General features: G+C 38.8%; 1 protein-coding gene across 3 annotated transcripts in view; it reads left to right on the top strand.

Annotated features, from left to right (window-relative positions):
* LOC144960311 (neprilysin-like) overlaps positions 1–26,104 on the top strand; it is a 115,933-nt gene that overhangs the window by 67,347 nt on the left and 22,482 nt on the right. For all 3 annotated transcript variants that reach the window (XM_078893367.1, XM_078893368.1, XM_078893366.1), the window contains 6 exons: positions 905–1,003; positions 6,042–6,110; positions 7,392–7,495; positions 9,267–9,325; positions 16,475–16,526; positions 21,887–21,954. In XM_078893367.1, coding sequence (XP_078749493.1) covers positions 905–1,003; positions 6,042–6,110; positions 7,392–7,495; positions 9,267–9,325; positions 16,475–16,526; positions 21,887–21,954 — 451 coding nt within the window. The remainder of the gene's footprint in view (positions 1–904; positions 1,004–6,041; positions 6,111–7,391; positions 7,496–9,266; positions 9,326–16,474; positions 16,527–21,886; positions 21,955–26,104) is intronic.

The following is a 26,104-nucleotide window of genomic DNA, read 5'->3' as shown; positions in this document are numbered from 1 at the left end:
TTCACTGGTCTCAGATGTGAATGAGTAGCCGTTTATAGGCAGTACCTAATATTGTGTTTTTATATTAAAAAAAGAAGTGGTGCTATTTCAAAGGGAAAAATGGGTCCATATAGCCTTCTGGGGAACTAAATGATACTTTGCAAAGCAAATTGCCGCTTGTGATATTGTGGTATAACATTCGCTTTTTGATCGGAAGGTCCTGGGTTTGAGCCTCGCTCGGCGCATAGTTGAGTCCTTAGAAAAGGTCTTTACTCACATTCTCTCACAGTACTCATGTGTAAAATGAGTACATAGTGTCTGCGGAAATATATGGAGGATCACCTCACATGCGTCATGTCCCATTATAGAAAAAATATATAAAATTTAAAATATTGAGCTTTATATAGCGTAATATCCATTAAATGTGCTCAAAGCGCTTTACAAGGGTTCCCTGGTCAACAGCAACATTTAACATGTAGGACGGAACATAACGCCTGTAAGGCGATATTACAATTTTTCGGACAAAGACAGCGCTGTTAATGGCCAGGTACTCATTTTACACCTGAGTACGGTGAGAGAAAGTGAGTAAAGAGCCTTTTCCAAGGACTCACTATGCTCCGAGCGCGAGGCTCGAACCCAGGACCTTCCGATCCGAAAGCGAGTGTCATACCACTAGACCACATAGCCGCACATATAATTATACATTTTACTGTTGGTCAGGGACCCTTTATAAAGTGCTTTGAGCACGTTAAGTGAATATTGCGCTATGCAAAAGCTCAAACTCAAATCAACTATGGTAAATCTGTGGAAATGTGTTTACTATTAATCTTTATATATTTACTTATTTGCCGCAATGCGTCACATGTACTCATCCACTCGTTTAAAAAAAATAAAGAATGTATTAAACGCTTTTTTCCCCATTCAGATGGATTCGATGATCCGAGCATTGAAAGATACTCTTAAAGAAAGCATTGATGACCAAGCATGGCTAGGGGCAGCATCGAAAGTATTAGCTAAAGATAAGGTATAATGATAAAAATGATTATATTTCCAAGTATTTTGAGACAACCGTCTCATGACCGTGAAATAACACTGGACTTTTATATATCTCAATATCGCCTATTGGGAAATCCCAGGTTTGAGACTTTCTGCAATGATGAATGTCATTTAATGACGGTAATGATGATGGTGATGATGATGATGATAATGATGATAATAATAATATGTGGCTCTCCGCCTCGAAACGGTATTAAGTCAAATTTTTCAATTTTGGGTTTTTGGTACCCAATCATAGCTTAATTTATGCTTTAAAATTTGATACCAAATTTATAAAATTCTGATTGTTCATTGCCGAGATATGACCTTTTAAAGTAGGGAGAGTGTAAAAACCAAGTTTTGAGAAAATCGACTTTGATGTGAGGCACCATTTTCACGCATAGTCAAATCAATGGGCAAAAATAACTCCTTTGATACGGGCATTGGAAATTTGACGAGAATAGTAAAACTTGCAGAGACGTCAATTTTCAGTTTGACTCACAGGAATTTCAGGCACCACTCGGAGTAATTTCAATGCCGAAAGAGGAATTTCCAAACACAAAAAGGGAATTTGGATGGTATTTGGTATGGTGTTTAAATATTGTATAGATCTAAGTAGATAACTGATTAGAACTATATTATGATATATAAACACCTTGCCAAATACAGCCCCAAAGTTTCCTTATTTCAAATGAAGTAAAGCTCCAAATCCTAATGGTAGTGATTGTATTAATGGTAGTAGTAGTAGTAGTGATGATGACGATGTGATAATGGCTGTTGTAGTAGTAGGAGTAGTGGTTGTGATGATGTGGTGGTGGTGGTGTTGGTGGTTGTAGTTGTAGTAGTGACTGTAGTTGTAGTAGTGATGATGTAGTGGTGGTGGTTGTAGTAGTAATGATGATGTGGTGGTGGTGGTTGTAGTAGTAATGATAATGTAGTGGTGGTGGTTGTAGTAGTAGTGGTGATGGTAATGATGTGGTGGTGGTGATTGAAGTAGTAGTGGTAGTAATGATGTGGTGGTGGTGGTGGTTGTAGTAGTAGTGGTTGTGATAAAAATGTGGTGGTGGTGGTTCTAGTGTGTGTGTGTGTGTGTTAGAGAGAGAGAGAGAGAGAGAGAGAGAGAGAGAGAGAGAGAGAGAGAGAGAGAGAGAGCTAAAAGTGCATCTAGTGATAAGTAGAGCAACATGAACTTGAAAAACTAACGGGGCTAAAGTTTGAGGTAAAAGTATTTGTGATTAGCTATTATTATCTCACCATGGGTATCCGGTCAGGGCCATGACAAACCCAAGTAATCTCATTCCAAGACAAAGACAGAAAGCTCGTTGGAAAACAGATATAGGGGGATAGAAGACAGTCAGTACCTCCCTGTCCACTATGGGAGGTCAGGAACCCCACCCAATTAAAGTCTTAGCATGTCCTATAATTTCATGAATAAAGAAAGAGGGACAAAAGACCCTCACCTCGATCATTCACCAATGCAGCTAGACAAAGAAATAATAGCATTTGGTGCGCATCAAAATGCACAAACACACACATCTGTAACACAAGCATGCTGACGTCATGACACATTTCCCATGTATTTTAATGGCCAACAGGGGCATGTGATGAGCGTTGACCAATCAGAATCATTCATTTTTAAAGTTGTCAGGGAAAACCCTAAACTTGTTTACAGTTTTTAAAGTTCATTATTGGTTGAACCATGAAATTGTGGAAACAGTCATGCTTTCTCTGAGATAGATAAAGACACGCCCATTGCTGTGGTATCTTACATGGTATTGGTGGAGGAAAAGACTTAATATTACTAATTCTTGGAAATGGTTGCTCTCTGAGAGAAAGTCAACTCTCGTTTTGAATGTGTCGTTGATAGTTGCTTTTTTAAACTTTAAATTTATATAACTTATCCTCAATATCTATGTTTAATTATTATGTTTTCATGTTGAAAAATCATTGTAGTTTCTGAAACAACCAAAAACTGAAATTTGATAATTTTGACCGTTCCTACTTTAAAACCGGTTTTCTTCTTTTTTCCAAACCCGACTTAATACCTCTTCAAGGCGTAGGGTCACTAATGATAAATTAATAATATTAATAGTAATAATAATGATAATAATAATAAAATAATAATAACAATAATAATAATAATAATAATAATAATAATAATAATAATAATAATAATACACATTTATATAGCGCTCATTCTCGTGTAAAACACAAGCTCTGGGCACTTTACAATATAAATATCAATTTTAAGTGAAAAAAATAATAAAAATAATAATAATTCATAGCCAAATCAAGGATTCATAGAGTCAATAAAAACAAATACAGTAAAAATGTTGAGATTCTTTTTAAAGGTAGGTAAAAACGATCTATCACCAAATTTTGTTCTTGATCTTTTTTTCGAAATTTTCGTTTGGTCATTACATGATCTTAAAGTGTAATTTTCAAATTTACACATGACCACGTGATCTGTGAGATATGCTGGTGCTATACCAGTCAAACTCTTATAAACAAGACACGCTGCTTTGTAATATGTGCGCTTTTCAATGGGCAACCAGTGGAGAGAGGCCAACAAAGGGGTTGCATGATCAAATTTTTTTTGGCCAAAAATCAGGGCTGAGAATCTTCCGCCTAAAGGCGGATTTCCGCCTAAACGGTGTTTTATCTCCGTCCATCACCATCACAATTCCGCCTTTTAAAAATACTCACCACAACCACTACATCAACATCCCTATCACCATTACTACTACAACCACCACCACATCATCATCTCTACCACCACCACCATCACTACTACAACCAACACCACATCATCATTCCTGTCACCATTAATACTACAACCACTCGCATCATTATCCCTACCACCACCACCATCCCTACGGCAACTACCACTACATCATCATCCCGACCACCACTACCACTATCTACAACCACCACCACATCATCATCCCTACCATCACCACCACTACAGCTACAACCACTACTACTACAACTACCATCACATCATCATCCCTCAGTGATGATAATCTTCCGCGGATCCGCGGAATTCCTCTATTTTAGGAATTTTTGTTGTTGAAATTTTCAGCTGTTTGTGCCGTGTCAAACATTTTAGGCTAAGAGGTAGTTTAGCTGAAAAATCACCAATATGTCTTTTGTAATTTTTTGACACCTCTGCTCAGCTGCATGATTTTTGATGACATTCTCATGCCCATGACATTAGTCTAGACACATTGGCACCAAATGTGAATAGTGGTACAATACCCATGACGGCCTTGGATGAAAAGATGATCAAAAGGGAAGGGGATGGAGCAAATGGGTGTCAATACTTTTGTACCATTTAACTCCTTTTTTGTTTGTTTGTTTGTTTGTTTGTTCTGAATTCAATTGAATTCATTACAACTTATCTCTAATTACCAATTAAAACAAAAATCACGAGTGGTCTCTCTCTCTCTCTCTCTCTCTCTCTCTCTCTCTCTCTCTCTCTCTCTCTCTCTCTTCTCTTCTCTCTCTCTCTCTTCTATCTTCTATCTATCTACTATCTATCTATCTATCTATCTATCTATCTATCATCTACTCTATCTATCTATCTATTTCTATCTCTCACTCTCTTCTTCTTTCTTTCCAATTTATTTCCCAGCCAACCTTTTAACTTCACATTATTATGTTTATAGATATCACTTTGTAATAGAGAGAAAATGTAACAGTAAGTTTGGCTGATTGATTTAAGTAATATTTTTTTTAAAGGCTTAATTTAAATTCGCTCATTTGATGGAATATGTTTTGCAATTGATTAAAGATTCTTATTTATAAGCTGCATAGCCACAAGGTTGCAGTAATACACAAACACTAGCCGTGTTTGTAGTATAAAAAATACCTCCTTTTGGCCAAAAGTTTATTATAATCTCTTGATATAGTGGGAAGCATTATAGGGCTCTAAAATGTTTAATTGGAAATGACAATTTTAAAAATTATATTTACAAAAGGCCAGTTTATATCTTGTGATCAGAATAGATGTGTTTTAGAAGTTAGTAATATATTACGTAATATTAAGTAACAATGAATAGCTATGTTATTTTTTGCATTAGATTTGGGTTTGACAGACGGGCCGATATATTTTCCTCCTTTTTTACAAATTGCCATTATCATCACTCATCCCTACCACCACTACTACAACAACCACCACCATATCATCATTCCCACTACCAATACAACTACATCCTCCACCACCACATCATCCCAACTATCACTACTACTATTACCATCACATTATCCCTACCACAACTATTACAACCACCACCACACGATCATTCCCAACAGCTCTACAACTACAACCACCTATCATCATCCTTATCACGACCCTACTACAACCACCACTACATCATCATCCCTACCGCTACCTTTTTTAACTGCAACTACAATATGTTGTAATTACACTTTCAACTTTTGAAATTCCTCCAAGTGGTGTCAGAAATTATTGTGAAACGCATTTTGGATTGCATCTCAGTAGATTTTAAGGAAATTCAAATTTATACGTTATCGTCGCATAGATGGGTCTTGAACTATTCGCTGAAAAATTTCCTCCATTTTCGTGACCAGTCATTCTCACTCAGGATAACTAGTGAAAAAAATGATATTGGAAATGGGTTTGTATCGAAAGTTGATGGTTTGATAAATGTAATGTGAGCATAAATCGTTGATCTTAGAAGGATTAAAAAAAAATCCTAGTTAGTAAATGTTGTTTCAAGGCCGTAATATTGACTCTGAAATTTTGCTGCTGTTATTTCGTTCTTTTTTGTAGTTGTTAGATTCATTTTTTGGTTTGTTTATTACTTTTTACAATCCACAGCTTCTAGCAGTTTAGTATCACTTTGGGCTATATCCATGTTACCTTTCAGGTGTACCCTTGTATTGTAATTGTCAAATTCTTTCTATGAAAAGCATATTAATGTGAGTCAGATTTCATAATCGGCGGATGCAAAAATACAACCTTGTTGATTTGATAATGTGGAAATCATATATTTTTTTCTTAGGTTGAAAAACTGAATGTAAAATATGGAATAGACTTGACTGACACAGAAGTGGATGCACTTTACAAAGATGTAAGAAATTATTTGTTTTTTATTCATCTTTTAGTAGCAGTAGCATCATCTGCAAGAGTTGCAGTGGTAGTAGCAGTAGCATTAGTATTATTATAATTATTATAATTATTATTATTATTATTATTATTATTATTATTATTATTATTATTATTATTATTATTATTATTATTATTAGTAGTAGTAGTAGTAGTAGTAGTAGTAGTAGTAGTAGTAGTAGTAGTAGTAGTAGTAGTAGTAGTAGTAGTAATAGTAGTAGTAGTAGTAGTTGTAGTTGTTGTTGTTGTTATTGTAGTGATAGTAGCTGTAGTACTCATAGTTGTACAAGTTGTAGATGAAGTTGTAGTAGAGGTAGTTGTGGTAGTAGTAAGTAGTGGCACTTGTAGTAGTAGGGCTAGTAATAGTAATAGTAGTAGTTGTAGTTGTAGTTGTTGTTGTTGTTGTTGTTGTTGTTGTTGTTGTTGTTATCGTAGTGATAGTAGCTGTAGTACTCATAGTTGTACAAGTTGTAGATGTAGTTGTAGTAGAGGTAGTTGTGGTAGTAGTAAGTAGTGGCACTTGTAGTAGTAGGGCTAGTAATAGTAGTAGTAGTAGTAGTAGTAGTAGTAGTAGTAGTAGTAGTAGTAGCTGTGGTTGTTGTAGTAGTAGTAGTAGCTGTGGTTGTTGTAGTAGTAGTAGTACTAGTAGTAGTAGTAGTAGTACTACTAGTAAAAGTAGTAGTAGTTGTAGTAGTAGTAGTAGTAGTAGTAGTAGTAGTAGTAGTAGTAGTAGTAGTAGTAGTAGTAGTAGTAGTAGTAGTAGTAGTAGTAGTTGTAGTAGTAGTAGTACTAGTAAAAGTAGTAGTAGTAGTTGTAGTAGTAGTAGTGATAGTAGTAGGAGCATATAAGTATATTATTATTATTATTATTATTATTATTATTATTATTATTATTATTATTATTATTATTATTATTATTATATTATTATTATTATTACTATTAGTAGTATAGTAGTAGTAGTAGTAGTAGTAGTAGTAGTAGTAGTAGTAGTAGTAATAGTAGTAGTAGTAGTAGTAGTAGTAGTAGTAGTAGTAATCGATGCTAAGTGGCTAGTGCAACCGCTCGCTGTACTCTCTCTCTCTCTCTCTCTCTCTCTCTCTCTCTCTCTCTCTCTCTCTCTCTCTCTCTCTCTCTCTCTCTCTCTCGGAGGGTTTGGTGCTATTTGTATCCCGAGCTTGGCTTTGACTCCTGACTTTTTGTTCTCTGTTTTCATCTGGCATTTCTTCATTCCCTGAATTTCCAACAGTTTGCAGTGTCCCCATTACAGTTCTCCAAGACTTTCTTCCAAAACCACGTACAGCTGAAAAGACTTTCCTTGCGAGACTTGAACAATGAGATCCAGTCCTGGAAGTAATTATTAGTATTTTTTACTACTTGATGATATGCGTTGAGGTGAAATAGTCACAATTACAAATATTCCATATACGCGGGTCAGCAGTACGCTCTTTGCTTCGTACCCAAAAGGTACCGAGTTCGCTCACCCGCCATGGCGCTGTGTGCCCTTGAGCAAGTCACCTCACCCTAGTTCATTTTGCGGCGCTGCACTGCGGCTGACGCCTGAGTTATTCCAGTCTTCCCTTGGAATAGACCCTATAGTTAAATTTCCCCTATGGAATGAATAAAGTAATTTAAAAGAAATATTATGTTTATATATTATACATTATATATATATATTATTTTAATATTCACCACAATGTTTGAAACAGTCTACATTAATGTTTCAGGCCTAATTAGCGATCGTCAGGACTGAGTTGGTTTGTTGACTGTTGTTGTTTGTTGAAGTGGTTCCAGTTTGTAGTTGATTAACAAGAACTTCCGGCGATGTGGACACGTACCGTACATCTCATTTTTCGTGTTGAGTGTGGTTTCATGAGGGTGTTTGATTATAGTATATGACAACAGTCAACAATCCAACTCAGTCCTGACGATGGCTAATTAGGCCTGAAACATTAATGTAGACTGTCTCAAACATTGTGGTAAATATTAAAATAATAATTTGCTCCATTGCTACATGTTGAGCACAATTCATTATATATATATATATATATATATATATATATATATTTTATATATATATATATATATATATATATATATATATATATATATATATATAAAGGCAATACATTGATTTTCCAGCCCCAAGTTCAAACCACTATAATACTGTTCTCAAAAGGTTAGTTAAAAATAAAATAAAAGGACACTCTATCTATTCTATCTCACAGTACAGCAGATCACTGCTGGGTGGACACACACATACCCACACACACACCCACTCACACACACACACAGATAAAGTGTGTGAAAGAGAGAGTGAGAGAAGGGATGGGGGGGGGGGGGGGGGGGGGGGGGGCCGTAGAAAAAAGATTAACTTCACACGCCATTGATCTCGGTACACTTGCATGTGAAGTGAGTGCACTATCAATTGAGCTACCGGAACACCCTTTACCATGCAAGCTTATTCTATTTGTGACTATGTCGTCTAGTCGTTTGACACTCGCCTTCGGATCGGAAGGTCCTGGGTTTGAGCGGCGCATAATTCTTGGAAAAGGCTCTTTACTCACATTCTGTCACCATACTCAGGTGTAAAATGAGTACTAGGTCTTAAACAGCATTGTTTCTGTCGGAATGATGGCAATATTGACGAACAAACGTGACGTCGTGTCCTATATATTGTTTTGTTGTTGTCTATGAATCTCTTGTAAAGCGATTTGAGCATCTTTAGTGGATATTGGACTGTCTAAATATTCTACTTTTTTATTTTCTATATTTTATTATTATTATTATTATTATTATTATTATTATTATTATTATTATTATTATTATTATTATTATTATTTTATTTATTTATTTTTAAAAATTTATTTGTTGTTTTTTTTATTTTTATTTTATTTTTTAAAATTATTATCATCATTACTATCAGTATTATTATCATCATTATTACTACTATTTTAATTACTTTGTTTCCCTATTACAAGAGCTATAACCTAACAATAATTGCCTAATTGGAAAATAAAGATTATTATTATTATTATTATTATTATTATTATTATTATTATTATATATTATTATTATTATTATTATTATTATTATTATTATTATTATTATTATTATTATTCAGATGGCGTTTCACGATGACTGGTGCGGTTGCCTATTATATACGTGATCTCAATGAAGCAGGTAGGAAGTTAATTATCTGCTTTGGCGGCTATGTGATCTAATGCTATGACACTCGCCTTCAGATTGGAAGGTCCTGGGTTCAAGTCCTGCTTTGGGTGGTACTTAGTTGATTGAGACCTTGGAAAAGGCTCTTTACTCACATTCTGTCGCTGCACTAGGTGACTTTGGCAATGTGTAAATCAACGGAATAAAATATCACATAGCATTCGGCTATGTGGTCTTGTAGGATAACACTCGCTTTAGGATCGGAAGGTCCTGGGTACGAGTCTCACCCGGCGCATAGTTGAGTCCTAAGAAAAGGCTCTTTACTCACATTCTCTAAACGTACTCAGGTGTAAAATGAGTACCTGTCCGTCAACATCGTTGTCCCTGTCGGAAAATGTAATAACGCCTAAACAAGCATCATGTCTCGTTCTACATGTTACGTGTTGCTGTTGGACATGTGCTCAAAGCGCTTTACAAAAAGTCCTTACCAATAGCAAGACGTAACATGTAGAACGAGACATGACCAAACCAAACGTAAAGAAATGTTATTGAATTGAAACACTGTACCACTAAAGAAATTTACTTCTCTCTAACAAACACAAAATTTGTGAAGATGATAAACTTCACATGTGCAAGGAATTTAAATTTTCACAAATACCTACAATTTTGCGTTCAACTGTCAAGGATCCCCTTGACGAAATTAAATGGTCTGCACACTCGCTAATCATTTAGGAGTCGATGGTTCAATTCCCTGTCATAACTTTTAAAATAATATGAGGGTTTAGTATTTGGACCTGTTCTTTTTGTTCTGTACGTTGGCCCTCTGTCTAAAATCATGAGAAGTTTCGGTCTTACCACCAATACTGCGTTTCCAATCCGAAAAATTTACAAGAAGTATCAGCCGATAGTAAGAATTGTATCCATAGTGTTAAGAATTGGTCGAATGAGAACAGATTAAAACTGGATGATGATAACACAGAGGTGCTGTATGTTGGGAACAGGAAGTTGAAAAGTGAAACAGAGTTGAAGCTGGGGGATGCCTCCATTCAAATTATTTGCAAAGTGAAAAACGTTGGCACATTCTTAGACTCTGGACTGTCGATGGAGTATCAGGTTAATAATTTGGTTAGATCTCTCTTTTTTCCAACTAAAAAAGATTGCTTGCAATAGACGGTTCATATCTGAGGATGTGACCAAACACCTGGTTGTGTCCCTCGTACTATCGAAATTGGATTATTGTTATTCTCTGTTGTTTGGCATTTCTCAATATAATCTGAGACGTCTACAGATTGTCCAAAACAGAGCTGCCAGACTAGTATTCATGAAGCTCAGGTGCTATTCTGCCAGACCTCTGCTTCATGACCTGCATTGGCTGCCTGTTGAGACAAGGATTAAAATCAAAGTTTGTCTTTTAGTGTATCGTTGTCTTGAAGGTACTGCCCCTTCCTAAGAACGAATTGAAAGCTATTCAAAACCCCGCCCTTTACGGTCGGCCAGTGATTCCACCAAACTAGCTGTCCCTCGAATATGGAAAAATGCTGGAATGAGATCCTTTTCTCATTTAGGACCCTCTGTTTGGAATGCCTGACCACAGATCATGCGTGAAAAAGAATCTTTGTCTATTTTTAAACGCTCGCTTAAAACATATCTGTTTCGTCTTTAGTAGATGGTATGAGAAGCAAGATAGGTCTGTCTGGTTTGTGTTGTGTGTGTGTGTGTGTTTGCTTGAGTGTGTGAATGAGTTTGTTTCAGCCAAAGTAATTTGCAATGTATGCGCTTAAAGTCTGGTGTCTCAGAGTTATAGCGCTATATAAGTTTTCAGCGTTATTATTATTATAAAATAGTCTTAGATATATGTGCAACTATTCTTTTGTTGCTTTAATTACTTTTACATGATAAATTTTTAAACTGGTTTCATCATCATCACCATCATCATCATCATCATCATCATCATCATCATCATTGCATTTTTCACCTTGGTCAGTGTATAGGCCACAGACAAACAGTTTCCATCCCTCTCTATCTTGAGCTATTTTTTTTCTCGTTCCATGTCTTTTTGCTTCTCTGTTTCTCAGCTTCTTCTGTCTGTTGTCCTTCATAAATCCAGAAACTCTTGGGTCCCCGAGCTAAAACAATTTGAGTTGTACGGAAGGGGTATTAACCTTTCGTCAACCCCCAACCTTGAGGACCAGGTGACTCAAAAATGGGAGTCACACACAATTACTTGCCTTTTACGACACGCTGGTCTGGCGTTGAGTAATTCTTGTACTCTATCTGTTCAGAGACCCAGAACTCGGGGTTTAGAATAACATCATTTTCTGAATCATAGTGATTATTTTAATTTGCGGAATGATTTTTACCTCACAAAGAGGTTTTAAATATCAACTTATATATAATTATATATAATATATATATATATATATATATATATAATATATATATATATATATATATATATATATATATATATATATATATATATATATATATATATATATATATATATATATATATATATATATATATATATATATATATTCCCCACAAAATAATTCTAGAAACAATATGTGGGCTATATAAGTGTGACTGTAATAACTACAGGGGAATCTCTCTACTGAGCATTGGGGTAAAGTCTTCGCGCGCATTGTACTCGCTCGACGGCAACTCATCGTCGAACATATCTACCCAGAGTCGCACTGTGGCGTCCGTGCCGAGAGGTCGAGAGATCGAGAGTGGACATGCTTTTCTTTGTACGTCAGCCCCAGGAAAAATGCAGGGAACAGCAGATGCCCCTCTACATTGCATTTATTGAATGACAAAGGCTTTTCATCTTGTTAGCAGGAAGGGCTTTTTCCAGCTGCTAAAGAAGATTGACTGTCCTCCACAGCCGTTCAGCATCATTGCCTCCTTCCACCGTCTTCATAAGGGGAATGCTATTCGCAGATGTTGCAGCTCTAGGCTTTCCCACGCATGCAGGCAGCCTCTTATGGTTTTCACACTACTATGTTATGACGATTGACCCAATCAGCAAAGTCTGGTCCGCATTCGTGCACCGTCGCAAACCCGCCGGGTAGCATCGTCACAACACAACGCGTTCGACTAGATGCTCTGCCGTCTCAGGTTCTTGCCCACAGCGAGTACATGTTGGACAGGTAGTAAGACCCCACCGATGAAGCGCACTGGCCGTGAGGCAGCTCCTCGACCGAAGCCGATTCGCAGTCACCAAGTGTCTCCTCTTACTGGTATCAAAGCCTGGCAACTTCTCACCAAGCTTAGAGGATGTTACGTCCCCACCCCCACGAGGGATTAAATTCGTCCAAACCGACTTCCATCTCGTATGTGCAGCTCTAGACGTAGTCAGGGATTTTGCGTACAAGGGTGGCCGGGACTTATTTCGGCTCGAAATGGGGGCACGGTCCATTATGCGCATCAGAGGGGTATCCCCATTCCCTCTCTCTTTGATCTTACTCAGCCAGTTTCCCGTAATCGTCTCTCTCCGGACATTTGGGGGCTGGATCGCTGCCATCATTGGGCCCCATTCTCTAGGAGTTGTTGCTAGCATTCCTGACACTATGAGCATCGACTAGCGAAGTTTTACATCCACCCTTCTCAACGTTTCTGCTTCTACCCCACACTGGAGCGCAATACTTCGCAGTGGAATAGCATAGTGCCAAGGCGGATGTTCTCATGAGTGCTTGGCTAGCGCCCCAAGTCGATCCCGCCAGCTTCCTCAGAAGATTGTTCCACTTCTCTATCTTCCGGGCAACCCCTTCGAGATGCACCCGATAGGTAAGGCTGCGATCCAACGTCACCCCTAAATATTTTGGATGCAGCTCATATGGGAGTGGCTGGTTCCCGACTAGGACATTCAGTTTTTGGGTGTGCCAAGCACTGCATAGGTGAAATGCAGTGGTCAAGGTTTTTGAAGTGTTCATCTTCAGGTACCACTTGTCGAAGTAGGATTTGAGTCTGTTGACGTCTTGGCTGAGTATGCTCTCGAGACGGGTCCACACTTTACTCTGAGAAACGAGTGCCCAGACGTCCGCATATCCCAGCCTCAAGGAGGAAGTGTTCGGCATATCGCTAATGTAAACGTTAAGCAACATTGGCGCAAGAACCGACCCCTGAGGGACCCCATTCTTCAGTTTTCTTACTTTGCTCGTGGCATCTCCCAGCGCGACGTGGAATTGTCTTACCCCTAAGATCGAAGAGAACAACTTCAAGGTCTTTCTGCACCTTATGATTTTTACTAGTTTGAGCATCAACCCTTCGCACCAGACCGTATCGTACGCCTCTGATAGCTCTATAAAGACAGCACCTGTTTGCTGTTTTCTCTCGAACCCATGCTCAATATGCTCTGTAAGGGCAATGACCTGCTCCGTGGTGCACCTCCCTTCCCTTAAGCCTGCCTGCTCGGGTGGCAGGGCAGCGTCTAGGACCGGCCCCCATCGGTTTTATAGAACACGCTCCAACAATTTGTAAAGACAGCTCAGCAGAGATATGGGTCTGTAACTGTCGGCCTCCTTCTCCGGTTTCCCGGGCTTCAGGATGGCAACTATCTTCGCATGCTTCCACACTTGTGGAAGCTTTCCTTTTGCAAGGACTTCGGACATTACCTCTGCCAGCCAGGCCCGTGCCTTGGGGCCCAGATGCGTCACCATATCGTGATATACACCATCTATCCCTGCTGCTTTGCTGTTCTTTACATCGCTAATGGCTGCACCCACTTCTTGGGGACTGAACGGGGCCGTCCAGTCCGACTCTTCCGCAGGTAACGAGTCCAAAATCGTATGGTACACCTTGCGGACACCGCACTCAAAACGCTGATTAGGGACCCATTTGCTACGGTTCTCAATGTTCTTGGGAATTTTGTCTGCCTCACACTCTGGTGCAGCCTTCGCGTAATTCCGGTCTGGGTCCAATTTCTTTATCAGACGCCAAGCGTGACGGCTGGAGTGTGTAAAGTCGAGACTTACCACGGTCTCCTGCCACCGTTGCTTCCTTCTCTCTGCCAGAGACTGAAGCAGTCTATCGGCTATGTCCTGGGACTGGGTCTGCTGGTACTCTCGGTACAGCTCTTCCGACTCCGCTGTCCAGCAAGGGGTGTAGAATTTCCAATTACCCCGTGGAATAGAACGTTGAGCACTTTTAACCAGTAGCCTGCTAAATCTGGTTATATTCTCGGACTTGGGAGGAATGGCAGGGCAAACCTGCTCGATATAGGAACTGAATTCCTCCCAGTCAGCCTTCCTGCAGTTCCATCTACAAAGTTCAGCCTTCCTGAAGTTCCATCTACAAAGTGGGAGAGACTGCACCCTCGGTATTGTCACCCCCGCTGTGACAAGAGTAGGTGTAGATCATTACAGTCCATCCATGAGCGGAGTTGTCTTCCTGCCTCGTTGCAGTCTCAGTAGCCCCATTCGTGATGGTGGCTATTAAAGTCTCTCAGACAGATGGAAGGATGGCTGACCACCGGCACCGGTTGTGTAGTCCAAGTCGCTTTAGGTGGTTTGTAGTTATTATGCAAACACAGTCCACCTACTTCAATGGAAATTCGGTTCACCCCATTGCTGTCCGTTACGCTCTCTATGACCCTTATCTTCAATGGCTCTTTAGCGTAAACGCTAACCCCTCCTTTGAGCCTCGAAGTGTCCTTGCGTTGGACCACCGTATAGCCTGGGATCTGGAATCGGGAAGATTGTGCGCCTGAGTAAAGGTGGGTCTCCTGTAACAGGAGGATGTCTACACTATGGTCGGCCAGTAGATTTGACAAAAGCTCATTTTTTGCCATACTCTGGCTCTCGATGTTCAGGGACGATATTATGTGCGTCAGGTCGCTATCCCCGTCATCGCATTTTCTGTTCGGCAGGCCGCGAATCGAACGTGCCGACGACCCTGGCGACACAAACGGGGTGTTATTTGGCTAGGCGGCAGACCGCTTTGCCATTGACTGTACTGTATTGGAACCATCATATCGGGCACCGGGTTGGATCAAATTTAGTCACACACAGGGACGAGCAGCTCATGTGGCTCGTTGGCTCGATACCCGGGATGGTCTAGTGACGGTCAACCAGGATTACACCTTTGCCCTTCCGTGTGGCTCAAGCCCCCTCACCAGCTGCAAGGTAAAGATCCACGAGGGGGCGCATGCAGGAGATTCGGGCTGATGATCAGCATCAAGAAAACAAATGTCATGTGTCATGGATGTCCCCTCTACACCAGCAATTGGCATTGACTACGAGGAGTTACAAATCACTGATCACTTCACATACCTGGGCACAACCATCACAAGCAACCTCTCATTTGATGCAAAATTAGACAAGCGCATAGCCAAAGCTGTCGGTGTCATGGCACAGTTGAGCAAGAGAGTGTGGACAACAAGCAACTCACTTTGAACACCAACTCAAAGTCCACCAGGCGTGCGTACTCAATTGCTTAATGTACGACAGTGAATCCTGGACACTTAATTTGCCAGGAAAGCAACCTGGAAAACTTTCACATTCATTATCTACGACAAATTCTCAGCATCAGATGGCAGAACAGATTCTTCAACACTGCAGTGCTAAAAAAAGAGCGAACTCCCTCAGTGTTCATCTTATGCTCTGCCAGCGACGTTGCGATGGCTTGGTCACATACACAGGATGGACGATGGGCGCATACCCAAATACATCATGTACAGTGAACTGACTTCTAGACGTCGACCAACAGGGTGTCCAGCTCTGCGCTTCTCATGTCTGCAAGCGAGACATGAACCTGACAGGCATCAACTCAAGCATATGGGAATTGCTTGCTGACGACCACAGTGGATGGACATACATGCGGTGAGGGAGAGAGTGAAGAGAGGTGAGGAGAGGAGAAAAAAGAAGTTTGGGGAGAAAAGAGCAAGGAGGAAAGAGAGGAAGTAGAACCAAACACCGAACACACAAATTACGTGTGCAGCAACTGCGGTAGAGACTGCCATGCAAGGATCGGGCTCCCTACAAGACTGATAAGACCAAAGTCATACAGGGCGCAAACCATCGTTTCTTGAGATGCAGGGATGCCTACTACTAAAGGACCCGATGGAGCCCCGGAGCTCAATTGTTTTTCTAGAATATATATATATGTAGAAGTCTATATTATTTTTTAAAACTAGACTATATGTTTATACCTATTTTTATACAGAAATTGCTCTGGGGATGTTTCAGCCACCTATGCTAGGAAAGGATTATCCGGGGTATGTATATCAAAATGACCCTCTGCCTCTGATGGCGTTATGTAGCCAATACTTAAAATTAGATTTTAAATCTATTTCCGACGTTAGAGTTTAAATAAATTATTCCCTTCCACTTAGACAACATTCCAAATTGCACTCTTTATCTTTTCCTCTGAATAAAAGTCAAGAATACCATTTTCCTGTACTAAATTGGCTTCGTTTTAAATTTTTTTCTGTGATGACAATGAATCGTGAAATAAGATAATTTAAAGAATTATATATATAACGAAAACGGTCTCCCACCATGAAATAAATTATAACTCGAGTTGTTGCTTACTTAAAGCTTGTGTGGCCAGATGAAGAACGTAGAATTCTAGATGGAAAATAGACATTTATAAATTCGTTAAGATACCTAGGTGCTCAACCATTAAGGCATTTAAAGCAGATTAGGGTACTTTGTTTATTATATATGTGACCCTCCGCCTCGAAACGGTATTAAGTCGGATTCTTCAATTTTGGGTTTTTGGTACCCAATTATTGCTTATTTTATGCTTTAAAATTTGATATCAAATTGATAGAATTCGGATTATTCATTGCCGAGATATGATCGTTTCAAGTAGGGAATGTGTAAAAACCAAGTTCTGAGAAAATCGACTTTGAAGTGAGGCATCGTTTTCATGCACAGTCAAATCAATGGACAAAGATAACTCCTTAGATACGGGCATTGAAACTTTGACGAGAATAGTAAAATTTGCAGAGATGCCAATTTTCAATTTGACTCACAGGTATTTCAGACACCACTCGGAGGATTTCAATACCGAAAGAGGAATTTCCGCACAAAAAAAGTGAATTGGGACGGTATTTGGTATTGTGTTAAAATATTGTATAGATAACTGATTAGAACTATATTATGATATATAAACATATTACGGAATACAACCCCAAAGTTTCCTTATTTCCAATGAAGTAAAGCTCCAAAACCTAATGGTAGTGATTGTAGTAATGGTGGTAGTGAGGATGATGTGGTGTTGGTGGTTGTAGTAGTAGTAGTAGTAGTAGCAGTAGCGGTAGCTGTAGTAGTGATGATGACGAAGTGATTATGGCTGTAGCTGCAGTAGTAGTAGTAGTAGTAGTAGTAGTAGTAGTTTGTCATGGCATGCTGGGGAGTCTCTGGTCTGTCTTCCCACCCTAACCTGTATTCCTTGTCAGCTGCATAACATCAGGAGTTGAGCTGCAGATGCATGTTCCTCATATAATTAATTTTTTTATAGGGTTTAGTCAAGTAGCCTTCATTTTGTCTTTCCCACAGTCTTTTTCATGATTGACGATCGCCCATTCCCCGCCACCTACTGTTTCCTGGCTTGCAGTTATCAATTTCAGTTATTCTTTCTGCTTAAAGGGCCATATTTCATAAACAGAGGATCGTCACGTCCTGGGTCATTTGTGTCGATGAGAGATTCTGTGGGCCTTAAACAAAGGGATACCAGCCCTTTCCCCTAAAAATCTCAATTTTTTAAGAAGGATACATGATTACAATCAATCACAGATAGTCATGCAGAAGACATGGGCCACAGGCTCGACCAAAGAGGGAGTATAGAAGTAGAAGTGTTAAAGTTACAGCACTAGGAAACAAGTATGAGCTATAGGGGTAGATTAAGAAAAGTAAAGACATACAGAGGACATCACACTACAGAATGAGTGTGAGGTGGGTGGGTGAGGAGCAGAGCGTGTACCACTCATCGGTGGGTTCTGTCTCTTGCACCTTAAGAGGAAGGGGTCCCACCTACTCCCTAGCCCGTTATACCGCCGGGGACTCGGTCGCGCCCATAACAAACTCAGTAGAAACGGGGAACACCACGGGAAGGTGCTGTTATGGACACAATAATGCATGAGAGGCCATATGCAATCATCTCTGTCAGACAGGATTACGCGGAAATCAATGCACCTGGAAATGAGAGGTGTTGGGTTCGAAATGCACATCAATTTCCTTTCAGCAAGCGGGACGTCCGGCCCAGACCTTGCAGCTCCCCTAGTAGTAGTAGTAGTAGTAGTAATAGTAGTAGTAGTAGTAGTAGTAGTAGTTGTAGTAGTAGTAGTAGTAGTAGTAGTAGTAGTAGTAGTAGTAGTAGTAGTAGTGATGATGATGTGGTGGTGGTGGTGGTTCTAGTTGTAGTAGTGGCAGTAGTTGTAGTAGTAATGATGATGTGGTGGTGGTGTTTGTAGTAGTAGTGGTAGTGATGATGATGTGGTGGTGGTGGTTGTAGTAGTAGTCGTAGTGATGATGATGTGGTGGTGTTGGTTGTAGTAGTAGTGGTAATGATGTGGTGGTGGTGGTTGAAGTAGCAGTGGTAGTGAAGATGTGGTGGTGGTTGTAGTAGTAGTGGTAGTGAAGATGTGGTGGTGGTTGTGGTGGTGGTTGTAGTAGAAGTGGTCGTGATGAAAATGTGGTTGTGGTGGTTGTAGTGTGTGTGTGTGTGTGTGTGTGTGCGTATGTGTGTGTGTGTGTGTTTGAGAGAGAGAGAGAGGGTGCTGAAAGTTCATCTCGTGATAAGTAGAGCAACACGAACTTGAAAAGCTAACGAGGCTAAAGATTGAGGCCAAAGTATTTGTGATTAGCTATTATTGGTAAGTACAGGAAGGTGAACATGAAAATTAATCCAGTGAGCGCATGTATGTGTGTGTGTGTGTGTGAGAGAGAGAGAGAGAGAGAGAGAGAGAGAGAGAGAGAGAGAGAGAGAGAGAGAGAGAGAGAGAGAGAGAGACAGAGAGAGAGAGAGAGAGAGACAGAGAGAGAGAGAGAGAGAGAGAGTTGAGCTAAGTTTGTTTGAAGGGTTTTTACGGCGATTGCAACACTGATTGCAGTTGTATTGGTGGTGGTAGGGGTGGCGTTGTGGTGGTTGTAATTGTAGTTGCAGCAATGGTGATGTGATGGTGGTGGTAGAGATGATGATGTAATGGTGGTTGTAGTATGGATGGTGATGTGGTAGTTGTTGTAATAGTAATAGTGGTGGTAGGGATGGTGATGTGGTGGTTGTAGCAGTAGTGGTGGGGACGGTGATGTGGTGGTTGTTGTAGTAGTGGTGGTAGGGATGGTGATTTGGTGGTTTTAGAAGTGGTGGTAGGGATGATCATGTGGTAGTGGTAGTGATGGTTGTAGTAGTAGTGATAATGATGTGGTAGTGATGGTGGTTGTAGTTGAAATAGTAGACCGGGGGCTACCGGAACCCCCCCCCCCCCCCCCCCCCACATGTACACTTTGTCTGCCTATATATTCTGAAAGAGCAGTATCTTGACCACCGACAAAAAAAGTTATAGCCCAATATTGATACTCTTTCAGAAGTTATGCTGATTTGAAAACAAAGAGTTGCGGCCCTTAGCAAAAATAGGGTTAGGGTTGCTTTGAACAACTGCTGTGTGAATACTATTCATGTGATATGCATTATTTTTGCATCAAATGTAAGGGAAATGATTGCTATAAACTAGGTGCATTATTTAGAAAGATCAGATTAAAACAATTTTGCCATAAAAGTTCATTTTTCACCCTTTCAGAAATAAAAACTCATCTAACGAAGACTAAATAATAGACTCTTGCGACAACTATAAACCTTTAATCTATTATGGGCTCTTTATGAGCCTTAAGTTTTTAAAACTTTAGTATTGTGAACAACACCAAAATAAAATTAGAGGCTAAAACCCATACTCATTGGGGAGTTATTGCAATTTCAGAATATATGGTTAAGTCCCTTTGATAAATTAGGGGTGAGGTTGATAAAAATAAAATGGCTGCTCTGTGAATCCCATTTATAAAAAATGCATAATTTTAGCATGAAATAGAAGATAATTCATTGTTCTAATTTAGCAAATAGTTTAAAAGAATCAGATTCATACATTTTGTGATAAAAGTGCATTTTAAAAGTGAAACTGTATCAATATGGTAACAGATTTTAAGATAATCGCTAAAATTCTTACACAAAGATTAAATAAGGACATTAGGTCTGCAAGATCAGCATCTTTAAGTCTTTGAACACTAGTTTCTTTCTTCTCAATAAGGTACAGTCTATAACATTGCCTTTAGATTGTGTACTCTGTGTCCGAATCACTATCTTCTGCACTGTCAGAATCACTGATATCCTCACTGTCCGAATCACGGTCTTCTTCCCTGTCATCACCTTGTCCATCAGATAAACTGTCATTTTCTTCTTCATTATTGATATCACTAGGGACTATATCTGATAATTCATCTGGCAGGAAAGAACCACTGTGCCACTTGATATCTAGGATACCCGAACTATCTCTGATCCATCCACTACTGTCAACACTTGGGAGGTTGGGTACATGAAGTGATGTAAAAGGCTCTATTTACTATTCTGCTTTTGTGCTTAAAATTAAATGTTTATCCTACAACAATCTCTGTAAGTGTAAGATTGCGCAACTCTTGTCCTATTTAAGTCTTAGCATGTCCTATAATTTCATGAATAAAGAAAGAGAGACAAAGGACCCTCATCTCAATCATTAACCAATGCAGATAGACAAAGAAGTAATAGCACGACGCGGTGTGTATTAAATACATATGTAACACACGCATGCTGACGTCATGACACATTGCCCGGGCATTTTAATGGCCAACAGGTGCATATGATGATCCTTGACCAATCAGAATCATTCATTTGTAAGGTTGTCAGGGATTAACCTAGACTTGTTTACAGTTTTTAAAGTTCATTATTGGTTGAACCATGAAATTATGGAAATAGTCATGCTTTCCCGGAGATAGATAAAGACACGCCCTTTGCTGTGGTATTGGTGTACGAAAAGACTTAATATTACTAAGTTTTGGAAATGGTGGCTCTCTGAGAGAAAGTCAACTCTCGTTTTGAATGTCTCTCTGATAGTTGCATTTTAAAATTTTAAATTTATATAACTTATCGTCAATATCTATGTTGAATAATTATGTTTTCATGTAGAAAAATGATTGTAGTTTCTGAAACAACCAAAAATTGAAATTTGATTATTTTGACCATTTCCACTATAAATCCGGTTTTCTTCGTTTTCCAAATCCCGACTTAATACCGCTTCGAGGTGTAGGGTCACATATATATATATATATATATATAATATATATATATATATATATATATATAATATATATATATATATATATAAATATATAATAATATATATAACAATAAGGACACTCACATTGTATTATGTCATGTCGAAGGTCGGAACACTTCGGCTGACGATGAATAAATTAGGGATTTATCGTCAGCCGTCAAAGTGCGACCGGCACAGATACGATTGTCCTGACAAAATTCAATGTGAGTGTTCTTATTTATTTTACATGCTCTAATAATGTTATGTTATTCTTACTTTTGCAAACATAGCTACTACAACTTCGCAAACCTGGGTTTTGTCATTGGACATGAGATGTCCCATGCGTTCGATAGCATCGGTAAGTTGGTTTCGTTTCTTACTTACTTCTTCCTATACTTCTCCTCCTCCTCTCCTTCTACTTCTCATACATCTTTTCCTTCTACTACATCTTCATCATCATCATCATCATCATCATCATCATCATCATCATCATAATCCTTCTTCTTCTTCTTCTTCTTCTTCTTCTTCCTCTTCTCCTTCTTCTTCTTCTTCTTCTTCTTCTTCTTCTTCTTCTTCTTCTTCTTCTTCTTCTTCTTCTTCTTCTCTTCTTCTCTCTTCTTCTTCTCTTCTTCTTCTTCTTCTTCTTCTTCTTCTTCTTCTTCTCTTCTTCTTCTTCTTCTTCTTCTTCTTCTTCTTCTTCTTCTTCTTCTTCTTCTTCTTCTTCTTCTTCTTCTTCTTCTTCTTCTTCTTCTTCTTCTTCTTCTTCTTCTTCTTCTTCTTCTTCTTCTTCTTCTTCTTCTTCTTCTTCTTCTTCTTCTTCTTCTTCTTCTTCTTCTTCTTCTTCTTCTTCTTCTTCTTCTTCTTCTTCTTCTTCTTCTTCTTCTTCTTCTTCTTTCTTCTTCTTCTTCTCTTCTTCTTCTTCTTCTTCTTCTTCTTCTTCTTCTTCTTCTTCTTCTTCTTCTTCTTCTTCTTTCTTCTTCTTCTTCTTCTTCTTCTTTCTTCTCTTCTTCTTCTTCTTCTTCTTCTTCTTCTTCTTTCTTCTTCTTCTTCTCTTCTTCTTCTTCTTCTTCTTCTTCTTCTCTTCTTCTTCTTCTTCTTCTTCTTCTTCTTCTTCTTCTTCTTCTTCTTCTTCTTCTTCTCTCTTCTTCTTCTTCTTCTTCTTCTTCTTCTTCTTCTTCTTCTTCTTCTTCTTCTTCTTCTTCTTCTTCTTCTTCTTCTTCTTCTTCTTCTTCTTCTTCTTCTTCTTCTCCTTCTCCTTCTCCTTCTCCTTCTCCTTCTCCTTCTCCTTCTCCTTCTCCTTCTCCTTCTCCTTCTCCTTCTCCTTCTCCTCCTCCTTCTTCTTCTCCTTCTTCTTCTTCTTGGTTGAAAAGGCATCAGGGAAATTATATTGTATTCTACATTTACTGCCTATCTTGTGGATACCTATATTTCCACTGCTAGGACAAAACCAGAAGAATCCAATCTCTTTGACAGGCGCACTTATAATTATAATACAATTAACTATTCCTAATTATAATAGATTTTTATTATTTGACAACAATGCAGTAAGCGATTTTGAGCAAGAAGTTCTTCTTTCAGCTAATCCAGCAATTTGCAGGGTTGCCATAATGAATACCACATCTCCATGCATCTCGATTTAGAGCATTATCTTCCTCCAGGCCCAGTTCTTTCATATCATCCTTTACCTTATCCCACCATCTAGTCTTTGGGAGTCCCTTGCTCCTCTTTCCCACTAGTTGTAAGTCCAATACGTTCCTTCCCACGTACTCCCTCTCTCGTCTCTTTGCATGTCTGAACCATTTCAATCTTCTTTCATCTTTATTAATACATTCTTCACTTCATTCAACCTTTGGATTCGTGACCATCTCAACATCCTCATTTTTGCCACTTATACTTATTTATCTTGTTTTTTTGTTGTAGCTACTGTCTCTCGTCCATATAACATTGTGGATCTGCTTAATCTTAATCCCCTTATTTCCAACACCCGTCTTCAACACTCCATTTCCTTTTCCGAATCAGCTTTCATATCATTAAAAAGTACTACATCATCCGCATACATTCCATGGTGCCTCTTGCCGAATGGGTTCTGTTAGGACATCCATTTCTATTACAAACAGCAGTTGGCTGAGAACAGATCCCAGGTGTAATCCAACTCTTACATTAAATGGATCAGTTGAGCCAACAGCTGTCCTTAACACTGTTTTGTTTCCTTTGTACATATCTTGGATAACTTCGATATATTTCTCGGTTACCCCCTTTGCTCTTAGACAAACCACATTTCTTCACTTGGTACCCTATCATATGCTTTCTCCATGACAATGAACACACAATGTAATTCTCTTTGCTTTTCTGTATACTTCTCTGTGCTCACTTTTAGAGCAAATATGGCATCCCTTGTACATTTACCAGCGACAAATCCAAACTGTTCTTTACTTATGTCTACATCTTTTCTAATTCTCTTTTCGATTACTCTTTTCCATATCTTCATTGTATGGCTCATTAACTTGATGCCCCTATAATAGTTGCCACGTTCTCGAATATCTCCTTTATTTTTGTATATGGGAATCAACGTAATTTTAATCCATTCTTCTGGTATTTTCTCTTTCTGTAAGATGTCATTGAATAACCATATCAGGAAATTTAACACTTCCTCTCCAAGTGACTTCCAGAGTTCTGTTGGTATCTCGTCCGGTCCAATTTCTTTCCCCCTTTTCATCCTGCGCACTGCATCCCACACTTCGTTCTTGCTTAACTCATCTACTATATTCTCTTCAGGTTGTATAACTGCACTTCTCCTCTCCCTGTCATTCCCTTCAGACATGAGGTGTTCGTAGTATGTTTTCCATCTTGTTTGAATCTCTTCATCTTTGCCCCATATTCTCTCTATTCTCGTCTTTGATCATCTTAATATGTTGTGTATCTCTCCTATTCTTGTCCCTCTGTTTCGATATTCTGAGAATATTTTTCTTGCCTTCTTTACTTTCTAATTGCTCATACATATCCTTGAATTTGATTTTGAGCAAGAACAACAAGATAAAAACACATCCGACAAATTTTGGCCCATGAATGTCAGGAAAGTTGATGTATTCCACCCAAGGAACTCAGCATGTATTCGACCCGTTCTATACTAGCTGTCAGAAAAGTGAAAGATGAAGAATTATGAATCCAAACTCTGAGAGCCATGTTTTCAGTTTACTGCCAGTATCAGTGTCTATTTTTCAAAACAAAGCGGAGTTTTACAATGTTTGAATTGAAGTAAATTGATGCTCGTTAGACTCGCATCAATTGAAATTTTGAAGATACCTCGTGGTAGAAAAACAATATGAGTAGACACCTAGGCGGGCTGAGACAGGCCAGCCGAAGAGAAAAACCGCAAGGTGTGTTTAGGGCTCAACGTATAGTGTGTTCACACTTGTGGAGTGTGTAACCGAAATTCCAACAAAGTTGCCATATTGGTTTTTATTAGACAAAGCGAATTAAGTTTGGTTACTGATTCTTTGTCAAAATATGTTTCTTGGTTGAAATTCAGTTTAAGAGACACGTCTTTTAATATTTAGTGTCTAAAAATTAAAAGATATTTTAAACAATAATTTATATTCAACAAACCCAGCAAATCACACACAAAGACTTGATTCTTAATTGGCAAATATTTTTTGCTAATAAAACATCTCCTCTCTGACTATATACCGGTTTGGTACCGGCTTTGAATCTGTGATTAGCCCTATTTCACATTTCAGTCAGATTAACTGAAGCTCTAACTTTTAATTCCTTTTCAAATGTTTATACATTTAAACTGTGTTGTTGGAGTTTTAAATTCTTTATCCATATTGTTCCATACAGTAATTGTTTTGTAAAATGGGTAGAAAGTGCTCTGTCTTCAATTGTAGAACTGGCTACAGAGATCAACCTGCTGATCTGAAAATAACTGTGTACAAATTTCCGAAGGAAATTCAGAAACGTAAACAGTGGATTTCATGCTTACCAAATAAGCTTAACTTTGAAGATGTTACGGAACATATGGGAGTTTGTGCTCTACATTGGCCTGATAATCCAAAAATGGTTCGTGTAGGACGATATTTTGTTCCAGTTGACCCACCTTCTGTTTTTCATAATGTACCCCAATCATGTGTACCAAGCTCGTCACAAACTCAACATCGGATTACTACAAAAGCCACTGCTGCCTCTCGAGCTGTTGATTTGGATGAGATGTCAGATTTCATGGAGTCTGATTTATTTCAATATGATTCTTTTCATGACAAATTTTGTTGTGAAGTTGGAAATTGTGGTGCCATTTTCACTCTTCCGTCAGGATCACATGATTCATATATTTTATTGAGTAGTGAGAGGAAAGGTCAAATTCACAAGTTTGCAGTATATTTTAAATACAACACTGGAACTAAAAATCCCAGGGTGACGTATGAGATGTATCTCTGCAGAGGACCTGTTTTTAGCGTTTTCATGGTATGAAAAATCCCGTGCTTTGTATCTTGAACTTCGTAATCATTTAC

The sequence above is a fragment of the Berghia stephanieae genome, chromosome 15 (assembly GCF_034508935.2).
Source record: "Berghia stephanieae isolate SIO BIC M18660-M18661 chromosome 15, UCSD_Bste_1.3, whole genome shotgun sequence".
Lineage (NCBI taxonomy): Eukaryota > Metazoa > Mollusca > Gastropoda > Nudibranchia > Aeolidiidae > Berghia > Berghia stephanieae.
The sequence above is the reverse complement of the archived record's forward strand: the minus strand, read 5'-3'. Positions and strand labels throughout refer to the sequence as shown.